Raw genomic sequence first — 24,517 nt, forward strand, 5'->3', positions numbered from 1 at the left:
TTACCTTTTTTATATTTAATAAATGCGAATTTTAAACAAAATTAATAATATATATTAAAAAAAACTGACACCAAACTTTTGTCCAGTAGTCTATACAGTATATTATTTGGGGGAAAAGCGAAAAATTGATAAATGACAGTAAAAATAGGATACAGAAAAATTAACAAACGACAAACATAAAAACAGTAACAACAACAACAATAGGGAATTTACAGTATCAAAAGCAAAAAAAAAGATATTTGTATAATCAGAATGTATAGAAAACATTTCCACAGCCAGAAGTGAAACATTTAAAAAGAGGTTTTAAGTGTTTACCATTGTTTTAAGTGTGCATTGTCACGCAAGTGACACATTGCTAAATGAGTGAGTCAAAATAATTTTTTTCACTTATTCATCTGACTCATTTAATTAGTTGGCAGTCATTACTCAGAAGCAGACAACAGTTAAACAACTCCTATGAATTTATTTTGATCTATTTCTGTTGCCAGAATATAAAATAATCCCTTTGAAATATATCTAAAATGTAGCTACACTCTCAGAAATTGAGGTACATGAGCTGTCACTGGGGTGCTACCTTTTCAAAAGGTTAGGTGGTCCTCTTAAATTTTTTAGGTACTAATATATACTTTTGAGGTACCAATATGGACCCTTTAAGTACAAATGTGTACCTTTTGAAAAGGTACTATCCCAGTGACATCTTGCATACCTTTATTTTTAAAAGTGAACTAAACATTAACTCCTTGTTTATTAAATGTGTTTTAAATTAAAGGTGCAATAAAATAAAAATGACCACATAATTTACTCTTCCTCATGTGGTTTTAAACATTTATGAGTTTCTGTTGAACACAAAAGAAGATATTTTGAAGAATGCTGGTTGCTGGTGCCATATTTCAAAATTTATTCTTTTTGTGTGAGGGGTGAGTAAATGATCTTCATTTTTTGGATTATTTAGCTTTTAATATATGTTTTTAGCAATCCTGATTCTACTCGTGAAAACAGTTATCTTGCTTTTTGATACAGCTTGATATATCATATACACAAAACAAGGTATCAAACAAGAACACAACCCACCACAACAGTGAAACTACACAAGATAACTTAGATGATAAAGGCAATTATTCCTATACTTTAATCATCTCTGCAACGAAAATATAATTACACAATTTGTGCATTTGCAAACCTTCTACAAACAATTTAAAATAAAATGATTTAAAAGCTAGAAAGTTACCACATATTTATTATTATTTGGTCTGTGTGAATAGTGTCTGTCTTGGTCTGACGATATTAATATACTGTATGTAATGCAGTCTATGGAGCACTAAAAAAATAACTGAAAGCTACATGCAGATGTGTATAAAAATTAGCTGGATGAAATGATTTTATTCTGGTTTTGTAGGCGTCACAATTTCCTTCAGGCGATGTGAGTCCTTCCTCCCTACAAAATAATTAAAAGCAAAGCAACTTTACTGACCTCATTTAACCGTGATTGCATATTAATGGTGATTGCATATTAATGGAGATCAATGTAAATCATCTTGCTCATAGTAAAAACTCACCAACTTTGCTTGCACAGACGATCTGAAGAAGAATCACAGTAGGAGCCGCAAACACTGCGATCTCAACAGTAATTAAAATCACTACAGGAAGCACGTGGAGAGATGAGAGAGAGAAAAACTGTTAATATGGGGAAACTGTAAGTAACCTTGTAATCAAGAGTATAAATAAATAAGATGAAATCAAGAGTATAAATCAATTAACTATTATGCAAAGCGTTTCATACCTCTGACTATTAATCCAATAGTATTATCTTCAGATATCGTGTTTGCTGAATCTGTGAATAATGTCTGTTAGCTCAATTCAAACTAAATGTAACATAAATACCAGCACATCATCACTTAAGATTCCAGCACTAAATCACATGAATTAATACTGAATAATAATAATATACTGGAACGTGTGTGAACCACTGATTCACGTAACATCTATTAGAATTTTGTTTTAAATGAACGTTTTATTGTCATTGCATGCAAGATACAAATAAATTGCAAAATCAAGGAATCAGGAGAAAAATGGTTGTTGCTTTTCATCAACAATAATTTTACTGATGCTGAAGAAGATTTTTATTTTCTAAAGTTATATAAAGACCCATTTAATTGGGTGAATGGAGGGCCATATCAATTCACCACTATATATCTTAGGAAAAAGGTGGTGTGCTAAGGCAAAGGGGTCATAAAAGACCATAAGAGAGCGCTTGGGAGCTGAGTCATGTGTAAATAGAGCCAGAAAAGCATGAAATATCTAAAAGATATGTTGAAACTGTCATCTATGTTGGAAATGACACACACTGTATGGGAGAGAAGGGTGCAGTGTAGATGTTTCAAAACATAAACACTAGTCGTGATTGCCAAATTTGAACTGTATGTAGTAAACCAGTTTTGGATAAATTAGATTTGAACTTTATAAGTAATGTGTATTTATATAGCACATTTATTGTGTATGGCCATACACCCAAAGTGCTTCACAATCCTGCGGGGGGTTTGTCTCTCCATACCACCACCAGTGTGCAGCATCCACTTGCATGATTCAACGGCAGCCACAGGAGGAAATTAAGCTCAGTGTCAATAAACACTTGTTGCACCAGGCTTCCTAACCCGGAGATCTGTGCGCATTTTCTTTTCTACTAGTAAGTTTCCCTTTTCAGGTGAATCCTAGAGAATACCTCAGAGGCCCCCAGCAACTGATTTAGCGGAGGAGTCGAGTGCATGGCTCAGTGTGTTGTCTGGTATGCCCATCTGGTCCACCCGCATACCAAGGTTCAGTGCCAGCTATGTGCATTCCCGTTTTGGTGATGCCATTTGGATTATTTACCACGGTGAGTTTTCCCTTTCAGGTGTCTTCCCTAACCGCTAACTAGCTTATCATATGTAGCGCTCCCCCTCAATAGGGCTAGTCCATATGCTCTATTACCATCAAGTCTCCTCTCCTCGGTAGCAGGTGGTCTCCGTTCAGTCGTATTCTAAAATCCCTAGCCTATATTAGCTGGGTAAAAGCACATTTACGACCCCCAATCTAAATTCGTATTATTACCATGTAATGCTATTGTTTTGGGCCTAGGGGACGTTGGAAGGTTGCTCTCTTGGTGATGTCAGTGCATTCACGCTTCACTTGGCAAACTGCACATCATGAGCGTGACAGGCTTAGCTGCTGTGCCGTTTTCCATACTTACTCCCAAAGTCTGTTTATCAACAGACACACATTGGAGTTCTCTTATGAAGGGGAACGTCTTGGTTACGTCTGTAAACCGCGTTCCCCGAATAGGGAACGGAGACATGTGTTTCCACTGCCACAGCACCTGGGTCTCCAGCTGGGAGCTGAGCAATCGGCTCTTCAGCAGGCAATTCTGAGGAGCTGACTGATATAGCACCGATGAGCTCATCAGTTTTAGCTGTGGAGCTAAGCTCCGCCAATTCAATTAGCATTTCATTGGCCCATTTTCATATCTTTAGAAGTGATTGGTAAACTAACGCACTCCCAAAGTCTGTTTATCTACAGAAACACATCTCCGTTCCCTATTTGAGAACACGGGTTATGGACGTAACCAGGACATTATAAAAGCTGTTTTAACATTAAGTTATGATTAAATTGCCTCTTGTTACAGTTATAAAATAGTTTGATAACAAGCAGGAAATGTTCATGGGTCAATGGCATGACCATATTGTTACAAACAGTAGGACCACAATTTTTCTTACAAGTGTACAGATTTTGTAAGCTGAACACTAGAATATATAATATTAGTGTATTGAAGTATATAACATTTAATGAAAGCATTTAAGATGTACAAATACTAACAAATCCTGTCGTTTTATATAATTTACTGAATTAAGTTTTATTTCACTGTGGCTGAATACATTTTGACAGGCAAACATTTAAAAAGAGAGACTGATGATGAGTTTCTGTGATCTTGTACCTTGTGTTGACATTGCTGCTGTAGTTGGACTTGTTTTTAACTCAGCGGCTGAGCTGTTGTCTGGAATCAAAGTTGCGAAGTCAACTGTATCTGCAGTAAATGAAGGATATTGTGTGTAACCTATAAAACATCAACATAATTAGTTTTTTAAATCATACCGCTTGTGTTCCATAATAACTATTTATTACTTTTATAACATTTTTATAACAAATCCTGCCAGACTCATTGTCTATTTGACAAAGTTAGATGTATGTTTTTTTTTTTTGTTTTTTTGCATGCTTTGTGATAATGCTCATTTATTTAGGAGTGGAAAGGAAAATTGGAAGAAACTACCAGAAAATTACCCATACAATTTGGTTAAAAATGTGGCTTTCTAAAAGTGGCGGTCTATGCAAACTGTTACTGCTCCTGCTCTGTACTTTATATCCAGAATAAATAGACACTGGGTGTAGTAAAGTTGTTTTATTTTTATTTATATTCTTTACTGTTAAATAGTGTAAAAGAGTGAGGTTTCATGCTGTATCTTGTTGATAGCTGAATTATTGAAATAATTGTGGGACTTTTATGGTGAAAAATATACAATAGTGTATTACAGCCATGCTGAAATTCCGTCCATGAAGTATTCTAACAGTTAGCAACTAACAACTAACCTTCTGTCTGGTTTCTGGAATCTGATTGGCTGATAGTCCTGCAATATTCTGAAATGTCAGAACTTGTACAGCCTCTTCACCTTTGTGTATTACTCCACCCACATAGAGTGACAGCAGATCAATAACTTCACTATAGTTTGACAAATATTGCAGCTGTTGGACAACATAATGCACTTTTGAGGCTTTTTAGGAAGAATGTAGTTGTTTAGATTGCAACAATGCAGTTAATTTATAAGGGTAGTGCCTACTTTAAAATATTATTCATTTCTGAGATATAGTGCGTCGCCGGCTTCAACCTGTCATTAAGCAGAGCAAACACAGTTGATGTTGTCCATACACAAGATGGCGACAGAGACTGTGTAATAAGCCCTTAGAGTAGAAAAACTCAGCGTGATTTCTAACTACAGCTGATCAAATCATTATAAAACTGGTAAGTGACATTCTAAATTAATCTCTATGTTTTGTATCTTGTAATGCTGTATTTATACCATACTAATTGTAGTCTATTAAGTGTAAGATGGGACTCACATATGAGGAATCTGTGTATTTTGTGTTGGCCACTCTTTGTATAACCCTGAGTTACTTTTTGGTTGGCCATTTGTTTGTTTCTAATGAGTCTCCTGTTTTCGTTACTGTAGACTAGTTCAGTAAAAAGAAAGAAGAAATGTCCACATGTGTTTAGCATTTTTCCTTATCACAAACAACAGTATTCTGGTAGAATTTGCGCTGCTTTGGATTTTTCGGGGGTTAATTATTGTGATCTTCCGATTGCAACAGAGAAATACTGGGAAATGTATGTAGACTAGTATGCAATCATAAACTGTGAGCAAAATCACCTGTTTTGTCAACACTTTAGACATTACGCTAGAAAATTATTCAAATAATAGCTCTAAAGTGATGTTGGTAAAGTAGCAACAGTTTCTGCTGTTTTGACATCAACTGCAGATGTGAATGAGTGACTGGAAAGTAGTTCCTCATACAAAAGGATTTTAGACTGTCAGTGTTTCATTTTCTTTTTTATTTACACAATAATGTTGTCAAACTGTTGTATAAATGCACTTGTAGCAGTGTGATATGGCTATATATCATCACTGGTGGGACACTAAGGCACTCGGCCTGCAGCCTCATGCCTATGCACGCCTCCCACCAGTGCCGATATAACTTACAGCCATATCTCGCAAGGCAAATATAATAGCAAATCCAACAAACACTCCATACAATCACAACATGAATCACATAAGAATCATAAAACTAAGTATTATTTAACAGAGTCAATATTTTAAATGAATTATCATATGGCCATATTGCTTTACCTGTGAGAGGTGTGCAGAGAACTATCAGTCCCAGCAGACTCAAACAACACTTGTCAGCCATTTTCTTAGACCTTCTTTTCTGTGCAGCTCGTCTTTACAAATATCTTCACTTTTTCCTGTGTCTGTTAACTTCCTCTGATCTGACCGGCTAAGTACGTAGGTAGTTCTGACTCTATTGCACATCTACATTTACTGACATCATGCCATTGCATTGTTCATTTGCACAATCTGGTACAAAATCTACTGATCAGTGACACAGTCATGTTTTGTTAATTACAGTAATGTGTAGTGGTTTTAGTCCTAACTATTAATACTAACATTCTGGTTACACGTCACTTGAGGTGAGCTCATTTTTGTCCACCGATGGAAGCCAGTTATTATTTTTTCAAGTGCTACCAAAGATTCAGCCAAACAGAAGTGAATGTAGAGCAAATGTCTATGTAAATCATACTGTGAATCACTTTTCATTGCTTTCACATTAAATGCACACACTGAACACATTCCCAAACACTTTTGTCATTCATATTCTAAAAGCGACGTGGTTAGCTATATTTTCCATGCTAACACACTCATTTCAAAACTATTGACAACAGTTTCACAACAGACTATTTGTAAATTCCATGCATGTTGTGCCATATACATTTTGAAATATTCAGCTGATAACCTGCTCCTACTTTCAGCCTCATTTTTCTTCATTGTGTTGTAAACCATGTTCTGTCAAATGTGAGCCAAATGTTCATCGTTTCACATTTACACCAAACTATATGAAAAAAAGCATCCTTGATGATAGTAGAACTACAAATATACTGTTAGATAATTAAGTACAAAACATTGTCTAAATTCTCACATGTACAGTACCAACATTTTAAAATGGATTACAATAGATGGCAGGAATTGTTGTGCTGTACAATCCAAAACTTGCCTCTCCTGCAGTTCAGCAAGAAAAGAAATTGGAGAAGCGATTGAGAAAAACTGGTTTTTACTGTCTTTGCAACATATTTTTTATATTTTCAAGATTGAACAGTTGTTGTCTATTGATAAAATGTATAAATTAAACTTTATTTTTGAAGTTTAAATGCATTTTATTGTACTGTACATCATGTAACATTACATACTGATGTAGATAAAAGTTCATTCAAACTTCAAAAATAAAGATTTTTAATTTATACATTTTATCAATGAACAACAACTGTTCAATCCTGTGCATGTGTAAAGAAAAGAGACTGATGTGCACACGAGATGAGACAGAGTCTTATATTCTCATTGTTTTTTATGTAAACATGCTTGATGGACGTCCAAGGCCATAACCTTGAGTCTTATTTAGCACATTGCTTTTTAGCTCAGCTTAGTTTTTAGACAGCATGTCAGGATAAAACTATTTAAACTTTAATAAAATATCAATCTAGTGTCTGGGTGTTATTTTGCTTCTGTTTACGTTACATCAATGAGCCTCAACCAGAGGTTCAGAGCCCAGGGTTACGCGGGATTACATAACCTGTTCATTTAGTGTATTGGTGTTTCCCACTACTGGATTGCAGCTGGAAGAGCATCCGCTGTATAAAACATATGCCAGAATAGTTAGCTGTTCGTTTTGCTGTGGCCACCTCTGATAAATCAGAGAATAAGCCAAAGGAAGGAAAATAAATGAATGTAAATGTTAAAATAACGTCATTAAAACCACAAAAATATAGTACGTGCACATTAAGTTTTATTACATATTTTATTTTATTATTTATATCAGTTGTGGTTAATCTGCACTTCTGTGTATCTGTAATAACAAAGTGTGCATAATATTATAGGTAATATAAAATTAAATCAAAGTAAAAGGTAATAATGATTCACAAAAACAGATTGTGAATAAACAGACATACCTAAATCATGCACACTGTGCAGTCAAATACTGCAGAAGTCACTCACACTGCCCTCTGCAGGCCTGAGCACACAATACTCAAATAGAAAAATACAGTAACTTCAATACAATGACCCAGAGTAGGTTAACCTTGAAATGGGTGAAACTGGGTCAAACGCAGGAAAGCAAAATCAAGCCTGTTTCTAAAATGGAGGTAACTCATATTCAGACGATTACTGTGGTAACCTACTCTATAAACTAAACTGGTCAGGAGCAGGGTTTCTACATTGAATATAATTAGTATTGCCATCATTTAACATGCATTAAATGGTTCAACATTTTTTTGGCTTCCAAGGACCTCTTGTTTTAAAAACAGCAACATTTAAAAATTGGCTCACAGTAAAGCATGACTCTCTCAAGCAAAGTTCAATAAATTACAGCTCATTCTAATTAAAAAGAAAACTGTCAAATCACCAATAAATAAATCAAGCTTAATTGCACATGTTTGGTTTAGTTAATGGCATTTTTATTCCTATTCTTAAACGTAGGAACTTAATACATTGTCACTGAAAGCCATGTCCTCTGATTGCCACCCCATTCAAGATCATGTAACTGAAGTCCATGACTTGCACATGTTAAGTTTTTGTCTCAGAAAGTTTGACATAATTTACTTTTTCAAAACACTATTAAATACAATTTTGTCCTTAGTGACACTGAAAATGTCCAACATGTCATTAAGAAAAATATTCATTCATTCATTTTCTTTTCGGTTTAGTCCCTTTATTAATCAGGGGTTGCCACAGCGGAACGAACCGGCAACTTATCCAGCACATGTTTTACGTAGCGGATGTCCTTCCAGCTGCAAACCATCCTTGGGAAAAATTCATACACACCTATTCACTATGGACAATTTAGCCTACCCAATTCACGTTGTACATCATGTCTCTGGACTGTGGGGGAAACCGGAGGACCCGGAGGAAACCCACACAAACGCGGGGAGAACATGCAAATTCCACACAGAAACACTAACTGACCCAGCTGAGGCTTGAACCAGAAACCTTCTTGCTATGAAGCTACAGCACTACCTACTACCTGGGCCACCGTGTCGGCCTGAGAAAAATATAAATTATTTATACTTTCATTAATTTTCCTTCAGCTTAGAACCTTTATTTATCAGAGGTTGCCACAGCGGAATGAATTGCCAACTCATCCAGCATATGTTTCACGCAGTGAATGCCCTTCCAGCTGCAACCCAGTACTGGGAAACAGCCCTAAACTCACACACTACTGCCTGTTTAGTTAATCCAATTTACCTATAGTATACCGCATATCTTTGGGGCACACCAGAGCACCCACCAGTGTACATGGGGAGAACATGCAAACTCCACATTAAAATGCCAACTGACTCGGCAGGGGCTCGAACCAGCGACCTTCTTGTTGTGAGGTGACAGTGCTAAACACTGAGCCACCGTGCCACCTATTCATACTTTCATATAGAATCAATAGTATAAGATAAGGCTCCAACAATGAAGATAAATCCCTCTCAAGCTATTTGTATATTATTAAGAATGTTTCTTAGTTTTGATACTTTATTTTACATCACATGACAGTTTAACATTTTTTACAAAAAAAAAAAAACAGTGAAGGAATTGATAGTTCTCAACTGTCAAACTTATATAACTTATTATATATATATAAATTCTTTAAAATTTGTATTTTACTAAATAAACATTTTACTTCCAGTTTGTTATCTAACCATATCTCTCTTATCAATGAATGTGAAATTGCCATATGTGAACAAAAATAAAACAATTGCTACTACTATTCAACATGCAAATTTCAAATTATAATGGTTGGAAAATAGACGTATTTATATATTTATTTAATTTTCTTTTAACAACAAAAGATTAAAAGATAATCAGGCCTGGCTCAGCATGAATGCTGTTTTTCAGCAGGTTCCTGCTCTGCAGAACACAGAAACATACAAACACCCTTAACATCTCATCTGTCGAGACATGAGAACAGTACAAACAATCACCAAACATCCAACATGAAGACAGACAGGCTACTATCACAGTGGCTATAGTTGACCATCAGATGACAAGCATAGGAATAATTTTTTTAAAAAGTCTCAGTGTTGGTATTGTTTTTAAAACTTTGTGGGATCTCATTCCAGGCTTTTGTGAATACAGAAAATAAAGATCTCTGTCCATAACCATTTTTAAATGCCAGTAATGGCAGACATCCATTTGTTGCAGATCTGGTGGAATGATCAGTCCTTGTATTAAGTTTTAGTACCAAAGCACAACGGGCTGCTGAGGTAGCACTATTTAAAATTTGATAGTGCTGTTTAATCCCTGTTATTCATAATGTCATTTTGAAATGAGAAAGCATTAGAGAGAGACTGAACAAAGCAGTGATGTGTCCATCCAGAAAGTCTATTGTGGATCTTATAGACCCTACAGTCCAGCTATTGGCTTCAAGATATGATTTGTTTTAAGTGACCAAACAGTATGACATTGTGGACAAAATTATGGCATGAAAATGGCCAAGAACATGAAGCAACCATAAAACATTAATTTCTTGTTTAGTTTAGTTTAAACTTTATTGTCTGTTTCGCTTGGCACAGTAAAGAAATTTGTCTTTTATACTGGCAACATAAATGCAATATTTACATAACGGCAACACTCATCAAGACAACCACATGAATTAAAAGCAAAAACATATTAGCCCCATGCATATTACTGCAGATCATTCTTAACTGTACTGCAATTTAATACAACAACTGCAATCGGGATTACATGATTTTCACCAATTGCAGTTGTAGTATTAAATCAGATACTAGTTGATTTTAGTATAGCATTGACAGCAAAACTGATAAATCACATCCTTAGCCTGGTTGTGAGCCTGCTCTGAATGAATCTCTGTGTCTTTGCCCTAATTTTGCCTGCTTTCATGCTGCCATGTGTTGTAAACTTCCAAGAGCCCCAAAAACCAAGGAGAATCTTTTGGTTGTCTTCAAAGCAGAATCCTTTTTAATAAGAAGAACTCAGCGTGGCTGTGGCATCATCGAAAGCAAACTCTAAACTGCACAGCAAACATTATACATTTTGATACATGTAGGTGGGGACAGTCAAACAAAGCATGCAAATGAAGTCTGGTTGTCTGCAGGGTGCCATGCCTTCTCCAGGTCTGATCTCATCAGTATATAAGTACATCATTACAACAGTGTGCAAATGATGTTCTGGAGACAGAGAAGACAATAGATACAGCCATGCTGTGAAACTGATAATTGCATCACTTTGGCTTAGCCTTTAGTCAGCAGGGCAAAGGTTAAATGTCCCTTCTAGCTGGCATGTCAATGAAATGATGTAATTAAAAACCAAAGAATATAACTTTTCAGTTATACGTAGATTATTGCTGATTTGGAATTAGATGATAGAAATTTATATTTCCACACATGTTAAGATTAAATTCAGCCAGGGTAGCTTGAAAATCCCAGCTTCATTTCTTATCTTGAAACAGTTTAAATGTACATTATACATTATTTCGCTTTAGATCAACACCCCTCACAATATCCTAAAATAACTATAATCCTGACTCCACATTGCAGATCCTGCAATATGACTTTTAAATGCTGAAACAATATATTATGTCACCCCAATCCAAAGAAAATGCTTCCATAGAAATATCAAGTCATTTATCAAAATCTGTCAGAGACATGTTTAAAGTAACACATCTTATTTTGCCCTATGGGGGCCACCATTGTTACAGGTGTGCAGTGCATGATTACAGAAGGTTGCACTCAGTGAACCACTTGCACTGTTTACAGTAATGCAACTATTAAAAAGTATTAAAAAAGTATTAAAGTATTAAAAATAAAATACTGATAGAATGCCACAATGTATGGCTTCTGGCTGTAATTTTCAGTCAAATGGCAAACAGAAGAGGCTATGGAAGTCTTGCTTTTTCAAAAGAGGGAAAACAAGAAGACACATGTGGACGTATACAAAATCTTTTAAAGAAACTTGTGTCTTCATTCTTCATTCTTTGACCAAAAGAACTTACAGAGATGGATATTAGTGCAGCTTTCTAGTGTTATAAACTGCACATGTAAAATAATGATTTTTTTGACTATATTTCAGTAAGATGCATATTCATTTATGTCATATTAAATAGTGCATGTCTTATTGAGCAAAATAAAATAAAAAATCATTGAGTTTTGTTTCACAGCACTGGACTGGCATAGACGTGATCTGGAATACATGAATAGACTGCTGCTTGTTCACACCAACTGTTGGGAAATAAAGCAAAACATAAATATGGTCAGCAAATTAAATTGTTTGCATAAACATGTACTGTACATGACCACCATTTATAAATGAGGCCTGTGTTATAGAGTTGAATGAGAATCAATTAATAATAATACATATTGTGTTGCAGTAACTTACATGTGGTCATTGTTTGTTCTTTTATTAACAACCGAATATACTGGGTCATCGAACGCTGCCAAAAAAAAAAAAAAAAAATTATATATATATATATATATATATATATATATATATATATATATATATATATATATATATATATATATATATATATATATATATATATAATAAAGTTTTATCAATCATATATTTGATCAAGTTGACACATTTTGCAAAACAAAAACCGTAAATATCCTTTACCTCCTGAAATTTCAGAATAATACGTGGACAACTGGTAGTTTAAGTCCACTAAAAGATAAAAAAAGAGTTTTATCACGTGGTCTTATTCTTACAAACTGTGGTTATTTAATGATGGTATTTATTTTCAACATGATGAAATATGTTGTAGAGTACGTCAAATTTAATTGTAAAACATTCAGAAGACCAAAAACATTAAAATCCTGAATAAATCAACTTTTTAAGTGTGCATTTATTTTTTGACATATAAACAGCACATCTTGCAACTGCAAAAAGAACCAATTAAAGGTGCTGTATGTAAGTTTGTGACTCTTCTAAAACATAAAATACCATAATATGTTTGCAGCTATTTCATCACCTTTTAATTATAAGGTTTTATCTGCATACTGAATGATTTTGAGACATTGAGCTTCAAAGTTTTCGCATTCCATATTACAAACAGTACGTGTGTAACATTGTTTTTTTTTTAAATAAAAAGTGGTAAAATGTAAACAACTCATAAAAAACATTCCATAATGTAAATAAGTTGTCATTTAATAAGAATATGTCAACAAATCAATTTTGAAAAAAAATTCAGATAGAACTTTATAATTCAAAGGTGACGATATAAGATACATGCCAAGTGAACATTTGTGTTTATCTGAAAAACAATGCTGAAGTCAGTTACTCCGAACAGCTGTCTTATTTTTGGTTCTTTAAACCCGCCCAATGCCAGTTTAGCCAATTATATTTCAGCAGCCCGGGATGCCTTGTTCATTCATTCATTCACTCATTCATTCATTCATTCAGAAAGGCACTTAAAGCATGTGCCTGTGACCAAAATTCGACTTCCGATGGACAGCAGCAGACTCCGACAGGGCTGCAAACTTTCGGCTTTAGCTTGAGTGAGAAGTTAACCCCCACCCATATCCACAAGCCACACCCCCACAACAAAGCCACGCCCAGTTTATTTATAAATGTATAAAATGATAAATATATTATTAAAAAAATACTTTTTATTATATATATATATATATATATATATATATATATATATATATATATATATATATATATATATATATATATATTTATATATATATATATATATTATTTTTTTTATCAGAGTATCATTACAATTATACAATTATTCTACCATAAATAAATAAATAAATTTTTTTTCTAAATGTAACCGGAAAACAATGCAAAGATAAAACTGAAGTGATATGCTAAGATCATTTAAGAAATCTTTGGCGTAAATATATTATTTCAGGACTGCATGTTGGCTAAGTGGTTAGCACTGTCGCCTCACAGCAAGAAGGTCACTGGTTCGAGTGATACATACGCTATAGGAGAATTGATGAACTGAATTGGTTGTAGTGCATCAGTGTGTGTGTGAATGAGTGTGTATGGGTGTTTCCCAGTACTGGGTTGCGGCTGGAAGGGCATCCACTACTCTGGTGACCTCTGAAATAGAGACTATGCTGAAGGAAAATTAATTATTAATAAAATATTTTTTAATAGTGTATAATAATAATATAGTCTATAATGTATTGCACGCATTTTTTAAATAAATTTTATATAGTACATATATTTCTGGTCTTCAAAGATTGAACTTAATTTTAAAGCATTTAAAGTACACTTTGAAATATATATACTAATACAACTAGTGAAAATTTATGGATTTTAATATACTTGTTCAAGTTAACTGAAGCACTACCCACATAGCAAAATTTCTCTGGCCCAGCTCTGGCCCACACAATCAGGTTTTGCTTGGCCCACATGCCGCAGTGAATTACGGTACATGACTGGACCAAATCTGGCTTCAAGACAAGGGCCAAACACGGACCATATCTGGGCCAAGTCTCAGCCAAGTTAATAACTCATAACTGGGCCTGAACTGGGCCAGATAGGTTGGTGTGTCACGATTGCAATAAAATTGATAAACCCATGGAGTGATGCGCTTTAGGCACACTATGGGCACACTTTTTCCTCAAAGTGACCTGATTGGTAGAATTTTTTTTCTTTACTCAAAAATGATTTTAGTGTATTTTAAATGTGGGTCAAGACTGGCCAAACTCACATGGCCCACTTTTTAAATTTTTAAATCTGGGCCAAATACTACGTTTTTCATCTGGCCCAAATCTTGTGTGTCGCCTTAAAGACGGTGCCACCTCTGCCAAACCCGGGCCATGTTTGGCCCACATGCTGTATGCCAGTGCCGGATGAATGCCTGCTGTGCCAGCTTTATGCCAAATCTGGGCCAGAATTCTTTGCTACTAGGGTACTAAAAATTTATATTTAAGGGTATTTTTGCAAGCACTTCTACAAACTTTTAATGCATATGATTTGGATATAACACCTCTCCAATCCAGTTCTATGAATCTTGAGTCTTCCATAATACACACACTTATTAAGGCTTTCTACTAGTCTTCCTCATGATGAAGAGTGTAGGCAAAATCTGATATGTAGTAGGAAAAAAAGAAGAATGAGTTCATCAGACGCTGGATTCGAACTGGGTTCATACTCGCGTCAAAACACAATGTTATGCGCTTTACAAGCTACACCACTCACACTACTTTTCATCACACTCTTTAGTTATGTTGTCTCTGTCAATCAAACGGTGATGGGCAGAAATCACTCAACTAGCTTATTCCAGCGAGCTACGCTATTTTTACTTAGCTTAAATAGGGATGCGTTTCTCGGCACAACACCTGTAGCACAACGCCTGAGCGACGTCTATATTTTTTGACATGCATGTTCACAACCAGGATTCATACCGGGAGTGGCAACATGAGCAGCGCATCAGCATCAAGCAGGGGTGGTGCGAGAGGCGCGCAAGTATGTTTTTTGCACGCATGTGTCAGTTTGTTTTTGATTACATGGCTTGCTTTCACCAGCGTTGGATCGGTTGCGCATAGAGAGAATAACATCTCTATAAAATGATAAAAGTCTTTACCACTGTCTTTATTATAACGGAAAAAAAATGTTCATGGGATGATTTTTTCTGTGTGAGTAAATGGATGTGTAGCGTGAGAGCATGAGAATACGGTCAATTGCATGACTCTCACGCCGAATGCGTGAGAATTGGCAGCCCTGAACTCCAAAATGAGAAGCAGGTTCAGAGTTTCACATGAGGTTATTAATAAGCAAATAGTATAAATATTAGGAGTGTAAACTTTAGATGAGCAGGTTGTAATCACCTAACAACATGCTACATGACGAGATATGCAGTGATGAGCAATTTCACTGTTTGTAACAGACAAAACATGACAGAAATTTAAATAGAGAAGCATTTAGAAGCACAGAACATGCATTTACTCATGAAATGGTAAGGTTTATAATCTAATTAATACTTATTAAACCTCTTTAACATTATTAAATGTACATTCTGACTCACAATGTGCTGGTTTTAAATCACAGTTCTAAAGTTTAATTTAAAAACGGTTTATTTGCTGCTCCTTTCAGTGGTATGGTCATGTAAAATGGCATTCAAAGTCAGATTGTTTGCATTTAACACTGAATAAAGCACAAAGGTGATCATTATCAGTTTTTTTTGTTGTTCAGCTGTGAGAAATAGAATCTGTTTCTAATATATCAAATTGAGATGTTGGTTAGAACAAAATTCCTATCGCCAGCCGTTGCGTTAATTTACGGTTTAAATCAGCCTTTAGACTCGAGACTATACCTGTTGGTCCTCAGTCTGGCAACCTGTGTTTGCGTTTGTTTTGATTCAGGAATGCAATACATTGTTCAACCACTGGGTGTCAAACTTACATACAGCACCTATAAGCTCTGTAAGTGTTGATTCTGAAGTGTGGTGATTCAGGTTTCTCTTTAGATAAATAGGCAGTATAATATAAGGTAACCCAAGCAAACATCTTTAACATGTTATTAAAACAATCATCACTTCATCTTTACTCTATAAAAAGGTGTTATTGTGATTAAAACCATGCTTTTAAAGAAGAGTTCAACTTTTTCAGAATTTCAGCTCTGGACTTACTTTGGTTGTTTATTTTTCTCCTTCGCTTTTTGAAATAAAGACTCACACAGATGATCAATAATATGAGGACAAACAGGGATGTGATTGTGGCCATCAGTACTGCTGTCAGATCAGGTTTTATATCTGCATGCGTGTGCACATAGCTTTGAGTAGCTGGAGCTGGAGTTGAAGGATCTGAGACCACTAGAAAAAAAGGTAAAAATAATTATCATCAACCGAATCAGAAACTGGGATACTTGTCTTGTGGAAAATATATTCAATTTCAAGCGTTTGCATTTCTTACTTTTTATTATCATGCAGAATATGTTGCGATCACCCTTGGGTCTTCCAAGAGATTTAATAATTTTGTATTTCATCATCACAGTAGATTTGGAGGAATTTTAGAATTACATCACTTTAGCAGTAATTACAGCCCCAAGTGTTTTTGGCTTGGATGTCAAAGGTTTTCCACGGCTGCATTTGAGAATTTTCAGCCAATCTTGCCTGAAGAACCCCTCCAGCTCTTTTCAGCTCTTCTCAGTGATATTTTTATTGGATTTAAATTCAGTCTCTAACTTGGCCAAGCAAGGGTTTTCATAGTGATTCGCATTGTCCTGGCTGTGTACTGTTTACTTCGGCTCAAAGAGAGAGGTTGTATAGAAAGTGTGTGCATTGGTTAAAGGGTTTGGGGTGGTTACAGTATATATTAGCAAAAGATCTGTTTTTCTTTCTCGAATGTGATGGTTTTAGCACTTCACATGTTTTAGAGTTTGGAAGCCCATTCAACCACTGTGAAGGATTTGAAAACTGATTTTTTTTAATGTTTTGTTTTGCTTTGTTACTTGGCATGAGGACGCACACGTGTAGTGGATGATTGGAGTATGGAGGAATTGTTACAGTATCTGACCATATATAAGATTTTTTTTTTACCAGAGTCTAAAGATCTTAATGATTCTAATGGTTCACACACTATTATACTCTGATCATAGATATCAGAATTCCAGAGAATATATGGTTAATTCTTCAACTACGGGCACTTTTAGTTACTTTGATCATATATCCAAAAATATATATAATTTTAATCAAATTTCTTTTTTTTTGTCAAACTAACAATAAAACCAACTTTTAAAAAAATGACCAGCTTTCTATTATATTATTTTCATATTATTCAACCTCTTTTTAGGGGTCAAAATCACTGTTTTCGCCTTGTCGCACACACAGAGTTTTAAACTTCAGCAATGAAAATAACATTTTAAAATATTATTTATCTGGTAACTATTAATGTATCTTAATTAGGCACTAGTAAAATAATTGAAATATTTTACACTTATGAATGTGAGACTATTATCAATATTATTTTTTAATCTCGATTTCATTTCCACCACAACACTGAAATTTTACTTTAAAGAGTTAGCGTGAAAGATTATTTAGGTGGTTTCTGTGAAAATGAATAATGCCATCTGAGAACATGTTCAAGATGGAGGGAATTTAAATTTTCATTAACAACACATGAAGGAAAATGAAGATAAATATTGTTTGATAGGTAAATACATTTATTCTACGTCATTTCCAAACATGTTGTACCTTTAAAGGCACTTAAAAAAACAAACAAAATTAAGGTAAATAAGTGCCAACCATGGTGGAAAAGACAGCATGGTGGTGGAAATTATATTTATGGTTTCAAAACACAATTAATATGGATTGCAAAAGTACAGGGGTTAGACAATGACACTGAAACATTGGCCAATTTAGTGTTGAAGGTTTCATGTCTAAATTTTAGGAGCTGGTGGCCAGTCCTCATTGATTTCACATACCACCAGAAAGAGCAGAGTGTGAAGGTCTGATTTGCAGAGTAACAGCACAGTTGTGCTGAAATATTGCTATGCACACAACATTATGCCAAATGGTGACATATCAGAGTTCAAAAGAGGATAAATTGTTGGTGGGCATCTCACTGGCACATCTGTGACTAAAGACAGCAAGTCTTTGTAATGTATCAAGAGCCATGGTATCCAGAGTAATGTCAGCAAACTACCAAGAATAGGAACCACATCCAATCAAAGTAACTATGTACTCAAGAGGAAGCTGTCTGAAAGGGATGTCTGGGTCCTTACACCTATTGTATCCAAAAAACATAAAACCACAGCTGCTCAACTCACTGCAGAATTAAATATGTACCTCAACTCTCCTGTTTTCACCAAAACTGTTGGTTGGGACCTCCAATATACATGGCCAACTGCTCACTCGTGCCAATGCCAAACACCTGTTTAAATGATGCAGCAGCCACAATCCTGTGCCGTGGATAATGTGAAACATGTTTTGTTCTCTGATGAGACCCACCTTCATTGTATTTACCACATTCGGTAGAGTTCTGGTGTGGAGCCCCAAAGAAGCATCCCACCAAGACTATTAATGGCCAGAGTAAAACATGGGGTGATCAGTGATGGTTTGGGCTGCAATATCATGGCATTCCCTAGACCTAATAATGGTGCTAGATGTCGCAGGAGCACTTTCTATCCAAGCCTTAAAAGGGCATGTGCACTGCACAGGTTGAGCCCTATGTATGCACGTGCCTGCATGGTGGCCTGTATCAAGATGATTATGCATCAATACACACAACGAGACTGGTGACAGAGTGGTTTGATAAACATAAACGTGAAGCTGAACATCTCCCATGGCCTGCACAGTCACCAGATCCTAATATTATTGAGCACTATGGGGTATTGTGGGCGAATGACTCAGGAAATGTTTTCCTCCAGCAGCATCACATAGTGATTCTGAACACTATTCTGCAAAAAGAATGGTTCAAAATCCCTCTGGCCACTGTACAGGACTTGTGTCTGTCATTCCTGAGATGAACTGATGGTACAAAAGGAAGTCCGACACTATACTAATGAATTTTTATTTTGTTCATTTTCTTTTCATTTCAGTCTTTATTCATTAGGGGTCACCACAGCGGAATGAACCGCCAACTCATCCAGATTATGTTTTACACAACAGATGCCCTTTCAGCCACAACCCATCACAACATACGCAACCCATACACTCTCATTTACACACATACACTACAGATAATTTAGCTTACCCAATTCACCTATACTGTATGTGTTTGGACTGTGGGGGGGAAACCGAAGCACCCAGAGAAAACCCACGCAAACACATGAAGAACATGCAAACTCCACACAGAAATGCCAACTAACCCAGCAGGGGCTGGAACCAGCGACCTTCTTGCTGTGAGGCCAGAGTACTACCAACTGCACCACTGCACTAATATATTATTGTGCTCTAAAACCAAGCCTTTCAGTTTCATTGTCTAACCCCTGTAGACGTGTAATTTATTTAATTAAAAAAATTATTAAAATAATATTTGAAAAATAATCAGTTATTTATGCACTGTTACTGTTCATCTGTTAGACAAATCAGTTTTTTTAGCATGCAAAAAATGTGTGGTTATGCTTTGTAAATTAGTAAATTTATTTTACAAATTAGTAAATTTATTTTTAAGTGTGAGTTTAAGAGTTTAATATTTTTTCTAATAAATATCTAATGTTTTTTACATTAACACTGATTGATTGTCATTTCCACCACACCCTGTCATTTCCACCACGGCCCTGTTATTTCCATCACCACATACAATTTTACATTTAAAAAAAAAAAGTTCTTATCACACATTAAAAGTGTAATCACAATTTATGAGTTCATGCTCTATTTAATATACAAATTCAGTTTATTTATTTTCTAATAAGCTCTTAACCTAATTAATATTACATTTTAGAGTGTATCAGGTGTACAATACAGCATTTGGTCCCAATAAACTAATTTACTAAACTGACAAATGTATAATTATTGTATATATTGTGGAAAGATTGGTCAAACTAGATACAAAAAAGATCTTGGACAATGTTTGACTGCCATAATTTATTTCATTTTGAAATAAAAGCTGTATATTGAGATGTGGTGGAAATGACATTTGTTCAGTTCACGATGGAAAAAAATGTTAAATATTAACAATTTCCCTTTATATCTAAGTTTGTCCTCTTACAGATCTAAAAACTAGAAAAATTGTTTAAACTTATAAGGCTATGCTTTGTTAATTTTAATTTTACTCAATTTTACAAGTGCCCGTAGTTGAAGAATTGCTCATATATATATATATATATATATATATATATATATATATATATATATACATAAAATTTGAGATTTTTTGTAATAGATTATTTAAACTTATCATTATGTCAACATGTCATTTAAAGTGATTTATCATTTTTGTTAAAATAAAAGATGATATTTAATTAGAGGACTATTATTTCGTGGATCTTATCTCATCCAAATTTTACATCAACTGAGACTTCAGGGCAGGCCCGGCGCCAGGAAGTCAAAACTGAGGGGGCACTTTAAATCCATAGGGGGGCACTAGACCTGGTGACTGATTTTGGTCTCTTGTTTCTTTCATTTAGGCTATTTATTCGCATTTATTATTACTTTGCATTACTGCCTAAGTTACTGACCTAAGGCAGTAATATAGGCTACGTTTGAATAGTAATAACAATACGCAGTTTCGCTATTACGAATTTTATTAACGATGGTAATGCATACCGCTTATTAATGCAGACGGATGATGGCTTCAGTGCCAAACGAGTGCTTTAAATCATATGTTATTCTCCTTATTTCCGTTTTATTTCAAATAACAGCCCTATGAATGTTTAAAGTTTTAGGTAAAGACGTCAAATTATGCCCACACATGCAAGCTGACCCACGATCAGACAATTCATTTAACCGGTAAATAAATATAGTGAAATCAGCTTAACCGAGTCATCACGCTTCACAACCAACATCAGTGTTGGGGAAAAGCTAAATGTGACAATCTAATGTCATTCAAAACAATTACTTAGTTACATTTTAAGGCATTAGTGTAGCCAGAAAAATACCTAAAAAAGATACAAAAATTCACAGTTATTACCGTGAAAATTGGTTAAATTTTTATATGCTATAACTTTTTTTTCATCATTTTAAATGTAAAAACAAAGATTTGTCTAAGGCTATTATAAATGTGCTTTTTTCGTGATATTGTAAACCATCATAAACCATATGTACCATAGTTTCTAGGCCTACCCGTCATTTTATTTATTAATTATTTTATTTATTAGGCCTTTTTTAATAGCTTGTTTTCAGGTTATTTTCATTTTAGGGCCATGAGCTAAGTCAAAACAAACTCGATATGTTGTATTTTAGCTCTTAAAACAGATCTACAATATATTTTATGTTGTTTAATTTTGCATGAGCAAATAGCAGTATAGCCTAAGTTACATATTTTTAAAAGATTATCATTCTGCCTACCTGCAGCGCACGAGATTTCTCGGTTGATCCGCGGTAAATCCACTTAAGCACTATACCTATTCCATTTAAAACACTGCAAACTTGACTTCGCAGGCCGATCATCTTTAAACGCAAAATGCATTTATTATGTGTTATACCTTGACTGCAGTTGCATAATGGGATGTTTCTCTACGCAACTGTAAAAGTGCACTTTTCAGCAAAATGAAAGCAAACATTCAAAGGGTTCTGCGTTTTGTCAATTTTAGCTTAATTGTAATAATATTAATAATAATATTAATAAATAAATTAAAATATTATTTATAGTGTAGCCTACTGTGGGACTGTGCAGTAAACTATTTATTTTTATTAAAACATTTTTATTAGGCTACATCTTCCCGAATTACTAATAAATGACTGGCAGTTGCGTCTCTGCTAAAATTAATTTAACAGCAAATTTCTTATGTGTTTTTTCCTTTTAGAGCTCAAGAGAGTTGTGTTTAAATAATTAGTTAACCAAAACATGTAATGAATTAAGCTGCTCCTATCATGTCACCCATTTTCTCCCTTGTGAGTTGAGTGCGCCTCCATCGCCGTGTGCGCGTTTTAAAGGCTATTTACGGGCGCACCAGACCTGACGCGGGGACCGGATCTCTGGACTATAGGACTAGCTTTAACCTCACCATTTTCATAATTTAATTGCTATGTCATATATTTTAAAATATTTAAATGTGTGTTCTGAAGGTTGGAAGGACGGGAGTGTTAATAATTAATGACAGAAAGAATTTTCAGTTTGAGTGAACAATCCTTTATAAAAACTGGGGAGGCACAAACTCTGTCTGAGGGGGCAATGCCACCCTTTGCCCCCCCCGTAGCGCCGGGCCTGCTTCAGGGTAAGAAGTATAACAATAAAACGCACCTTTGATCAGCAGCTTTACTTCATAGCAGGTTTTTTCATTCACTCTGCACTGATACCACTGTTCATCAGCCTTTACTGAATCTCTTATGACCAGAGAACCATTTTCTAGTCGTCTTGCTCTCTCAAACAGAGGCTTTGAGAGTTTGTGCTGCTCTGTGCTGTTTGAGGTCTTGGCTGAAGAGCGGTATTGTGTTATATCTGTTAACCGGTGACCTTCGATGACTTTCCAAGTGACTTGATCAGCTGTGTTTTGTTGAGGATGTTCAGAGCATGGCAGCAGCACAGCAGAGCCTAATGTTGCAGAGACAGGCTCCAAGGTTTTACACTCTGAAAACAGAGAAACTAAATTAAATAACACAACTTGGGATCATTTGCTTGTTTCAGAAATATTATTCTCACCTTTGACTGTCAGGATAAATCGAGTTGCGTTAAGGCAGTCCTGATCTTTGTAAACCTGACACTCATAAAGGCCTTCATCTGATAATCTGACGTCTTTCAGACCAAGTGTAACATTTCCAGCATGTTTCCTCACAGACCATCTCTGGTGCTCTGATGCTGGAGAGATGTCAGGATAGATCAGGATGTCTTTAACTGGGTTATTCTTGCGTAGTTTCACCATTAGAGACTCCAGCGGGTGTGTTGTGGTTAAACAAGAAATATACATGTTGTTATGCTGAACACAGCTTATGTTCAACTCGTGAAACATTTCACAAGATCTCCTCGTTGCCACTAAAAAGAAATTAACAATAATACATACTTGAATGAGATGGGGGTAAAAACATATTAATTTAATTGTCAATGATTTTTCAATCACCTCCTTTTTAAAGTATTTCTAAAAGTATTGTGTTATGAATTATTCAATCAAAAATGTATTACTAAACGTTGAATGATGATGTTGTGAGCCAAAGCTGTAATTTAACCTTTAAGCATACATTTATTTAAATGTATATACCTCTAAAAGAACAAAAAAGATTTTAATTTTAGTATTCCTCATTTATTTCCTTTGTAGTTGCAAATAGAAACAAATTACTAATAAAAAATAAGATATATATATATATATATATATATATATATATATATATATATATATATATATATATATATATGTGTGTGTGTGTGTGTGTGTGTGTGTGTGTGTGTGTGTTTTATGTATTGATACATTTTATTGTTTTTGAGGTTGTTTTTTTTTTTTTTTTTTTTTTAAGCATTTAATGTTTAAAGGATATTAGGGACTAGGGCCAGACAGAATCTGTGGACTTTTTTTTTTTTTTTTGATATTTCTGTTGAGATTTTTTTTTAATCTGCAGATTTATGATTTTGGGAGTATCAAAACTAAAAATTTAATATATAAAGTAATAAATAATACCTTTTAAAAAATTTTTTTTAATTTTTACATTGCAAATCCATCTAGATCCACTTATACAATAAAGCAAACCTTTCATATAATAGACCTATTGAAAGACTATTACTTTACAAACTGTATTGTAAATAAATCATTTAAACGATTTTATATTAGTCAATAATATTACTGAAATTAATTTTAAAAACTGTATAATATAAATTTACACACATTTACACAAGTAAATACATAGACTCGATAGGCTAAAAATCTGTGGAAATCTGTGGATTTTTGCTTGCACAGATTCTGTGTGGGCCTAGCCTATTTTAAAATGAGTAAAACATAGGGAAGTCGGTGTAACAGAATGACAATTGGAGGCTCAGAATTCAAATGCAGCTTGGTAATGATAATATATGTAAAAAAGTTAAATGCAGGGATCCTGCTCTATTTGACACTACTATTTTAGCTCCTGTCATTTCTCTTTTTATTATTATTATTATTATTATTATTATTTG

The 24,517-nt window shown here is 34.6% G+C and overlaps 2 protein-coding genes and 1 long non-coding RNA gene across 7 annotated transcripts in view; 1 reads left to right on the top strand and 2 right to left on the bottom strand.

Moving 5' to 3' along the window:
- Positions 1 to 24,517, top strand: part of LOC101883647 (uncharacterized) — a 713,507-nt gene that overhangs the window by 613,516 nt on the left and 75,474 nt on the right. The window lies entirely within an intron of this gene.
- Positions 1 to 24,517, bottom strand: part of wu:fb59e12 — a gene marked incomplete at its 3' end in the record, with an annotated part of 35,627 nt that overhangs the window by 726 nt on the left and 10,384 nt on the right. For 2 of the 4 annotated variants that reach the window (NM_001443363.1, NM_001443364.1), the window contains 8 exon segments: positions 10,359 to 11,628; positions 11,659 to 12,073; positions 12,231 to 12,285; positions 16,450 to 16,600; positions 16,602 to 16,606; positions 16,609 to 16,632; positions 22,664 to 22,990; positions 23,063 to 23,365. In NM_001443363.1, the coding sequence (NP_001430292.1) occupies positions 12,007 to 12,073; positions 12,231 to 12,285; positions 16,450 to 16,600; positions 16,602 to 16,606; positions 16,609 to 16,632; positions 22,664 to 22,990; positions 23,063 to 23,365 (932 nt within the window). 4 annotated transcript variants of the gene reach the window in all.
- Positions 51 to 6,124, bottom strand: LOC147833339 (uncharacterized). The gene is made up of 5 exons (XM_087286974.1): positions 5,931 to 6,124; positions 3,968 to 4,087; positions 1,781 to 1,831; positions 1,557 to 1,637; positions 51 to 1,435 (listed from the first exon to the last, which is right to left on the bottom strand). The coding sequence occupies exons 1-5, from the start codon at positions 5,989 to 5,991 to the stop codon at positions 1,380 to 1,382; spliced, it is 369 nt and encodes a 122-aa protein (XP_087143100.1). The 5' UTR covers positions 5,992 to 6,124; the 3' UTR covers positions 51 to 1,379.

Source organism: Danio rerio, chromosome 16 (assembly GCF_052040795.2).
Source record: "Danio rerio strain M-AB ecotype USA chromosome 16, GRCz13ab, whole genome shotgun sequence".
NCBI lineage: Eukaryota > Metazoa > Chordata > Actinopteri > Cypriniformes > Danionidae > Danio > Danio rerio.

Bases quoted from the DNA above. Each gene is read 5' to 3' on its own strand.
- LOC147833339 (XM_087286974.1), bottom strand. From the start codon at position 5,991: ATGGCTGACAAGTGTTGTTTGAGTCTGCTGGGACTGATAGTTCTCTGC. The intron at 1,832-3,967 runs GTACAAGATCAC...CATTATTCACAG, and splicing joins AGCAGCAATGTCAACACAAG to ATTCAGCAAACACGATATCT. The intron at 1,436-1,556 runs GTGAGTTTTTAC...ATTATTTTGTAG, and splicing joins CGTCTGTGCAAGCAAAGTTG to GGAGGAAGGACTCACATCGC.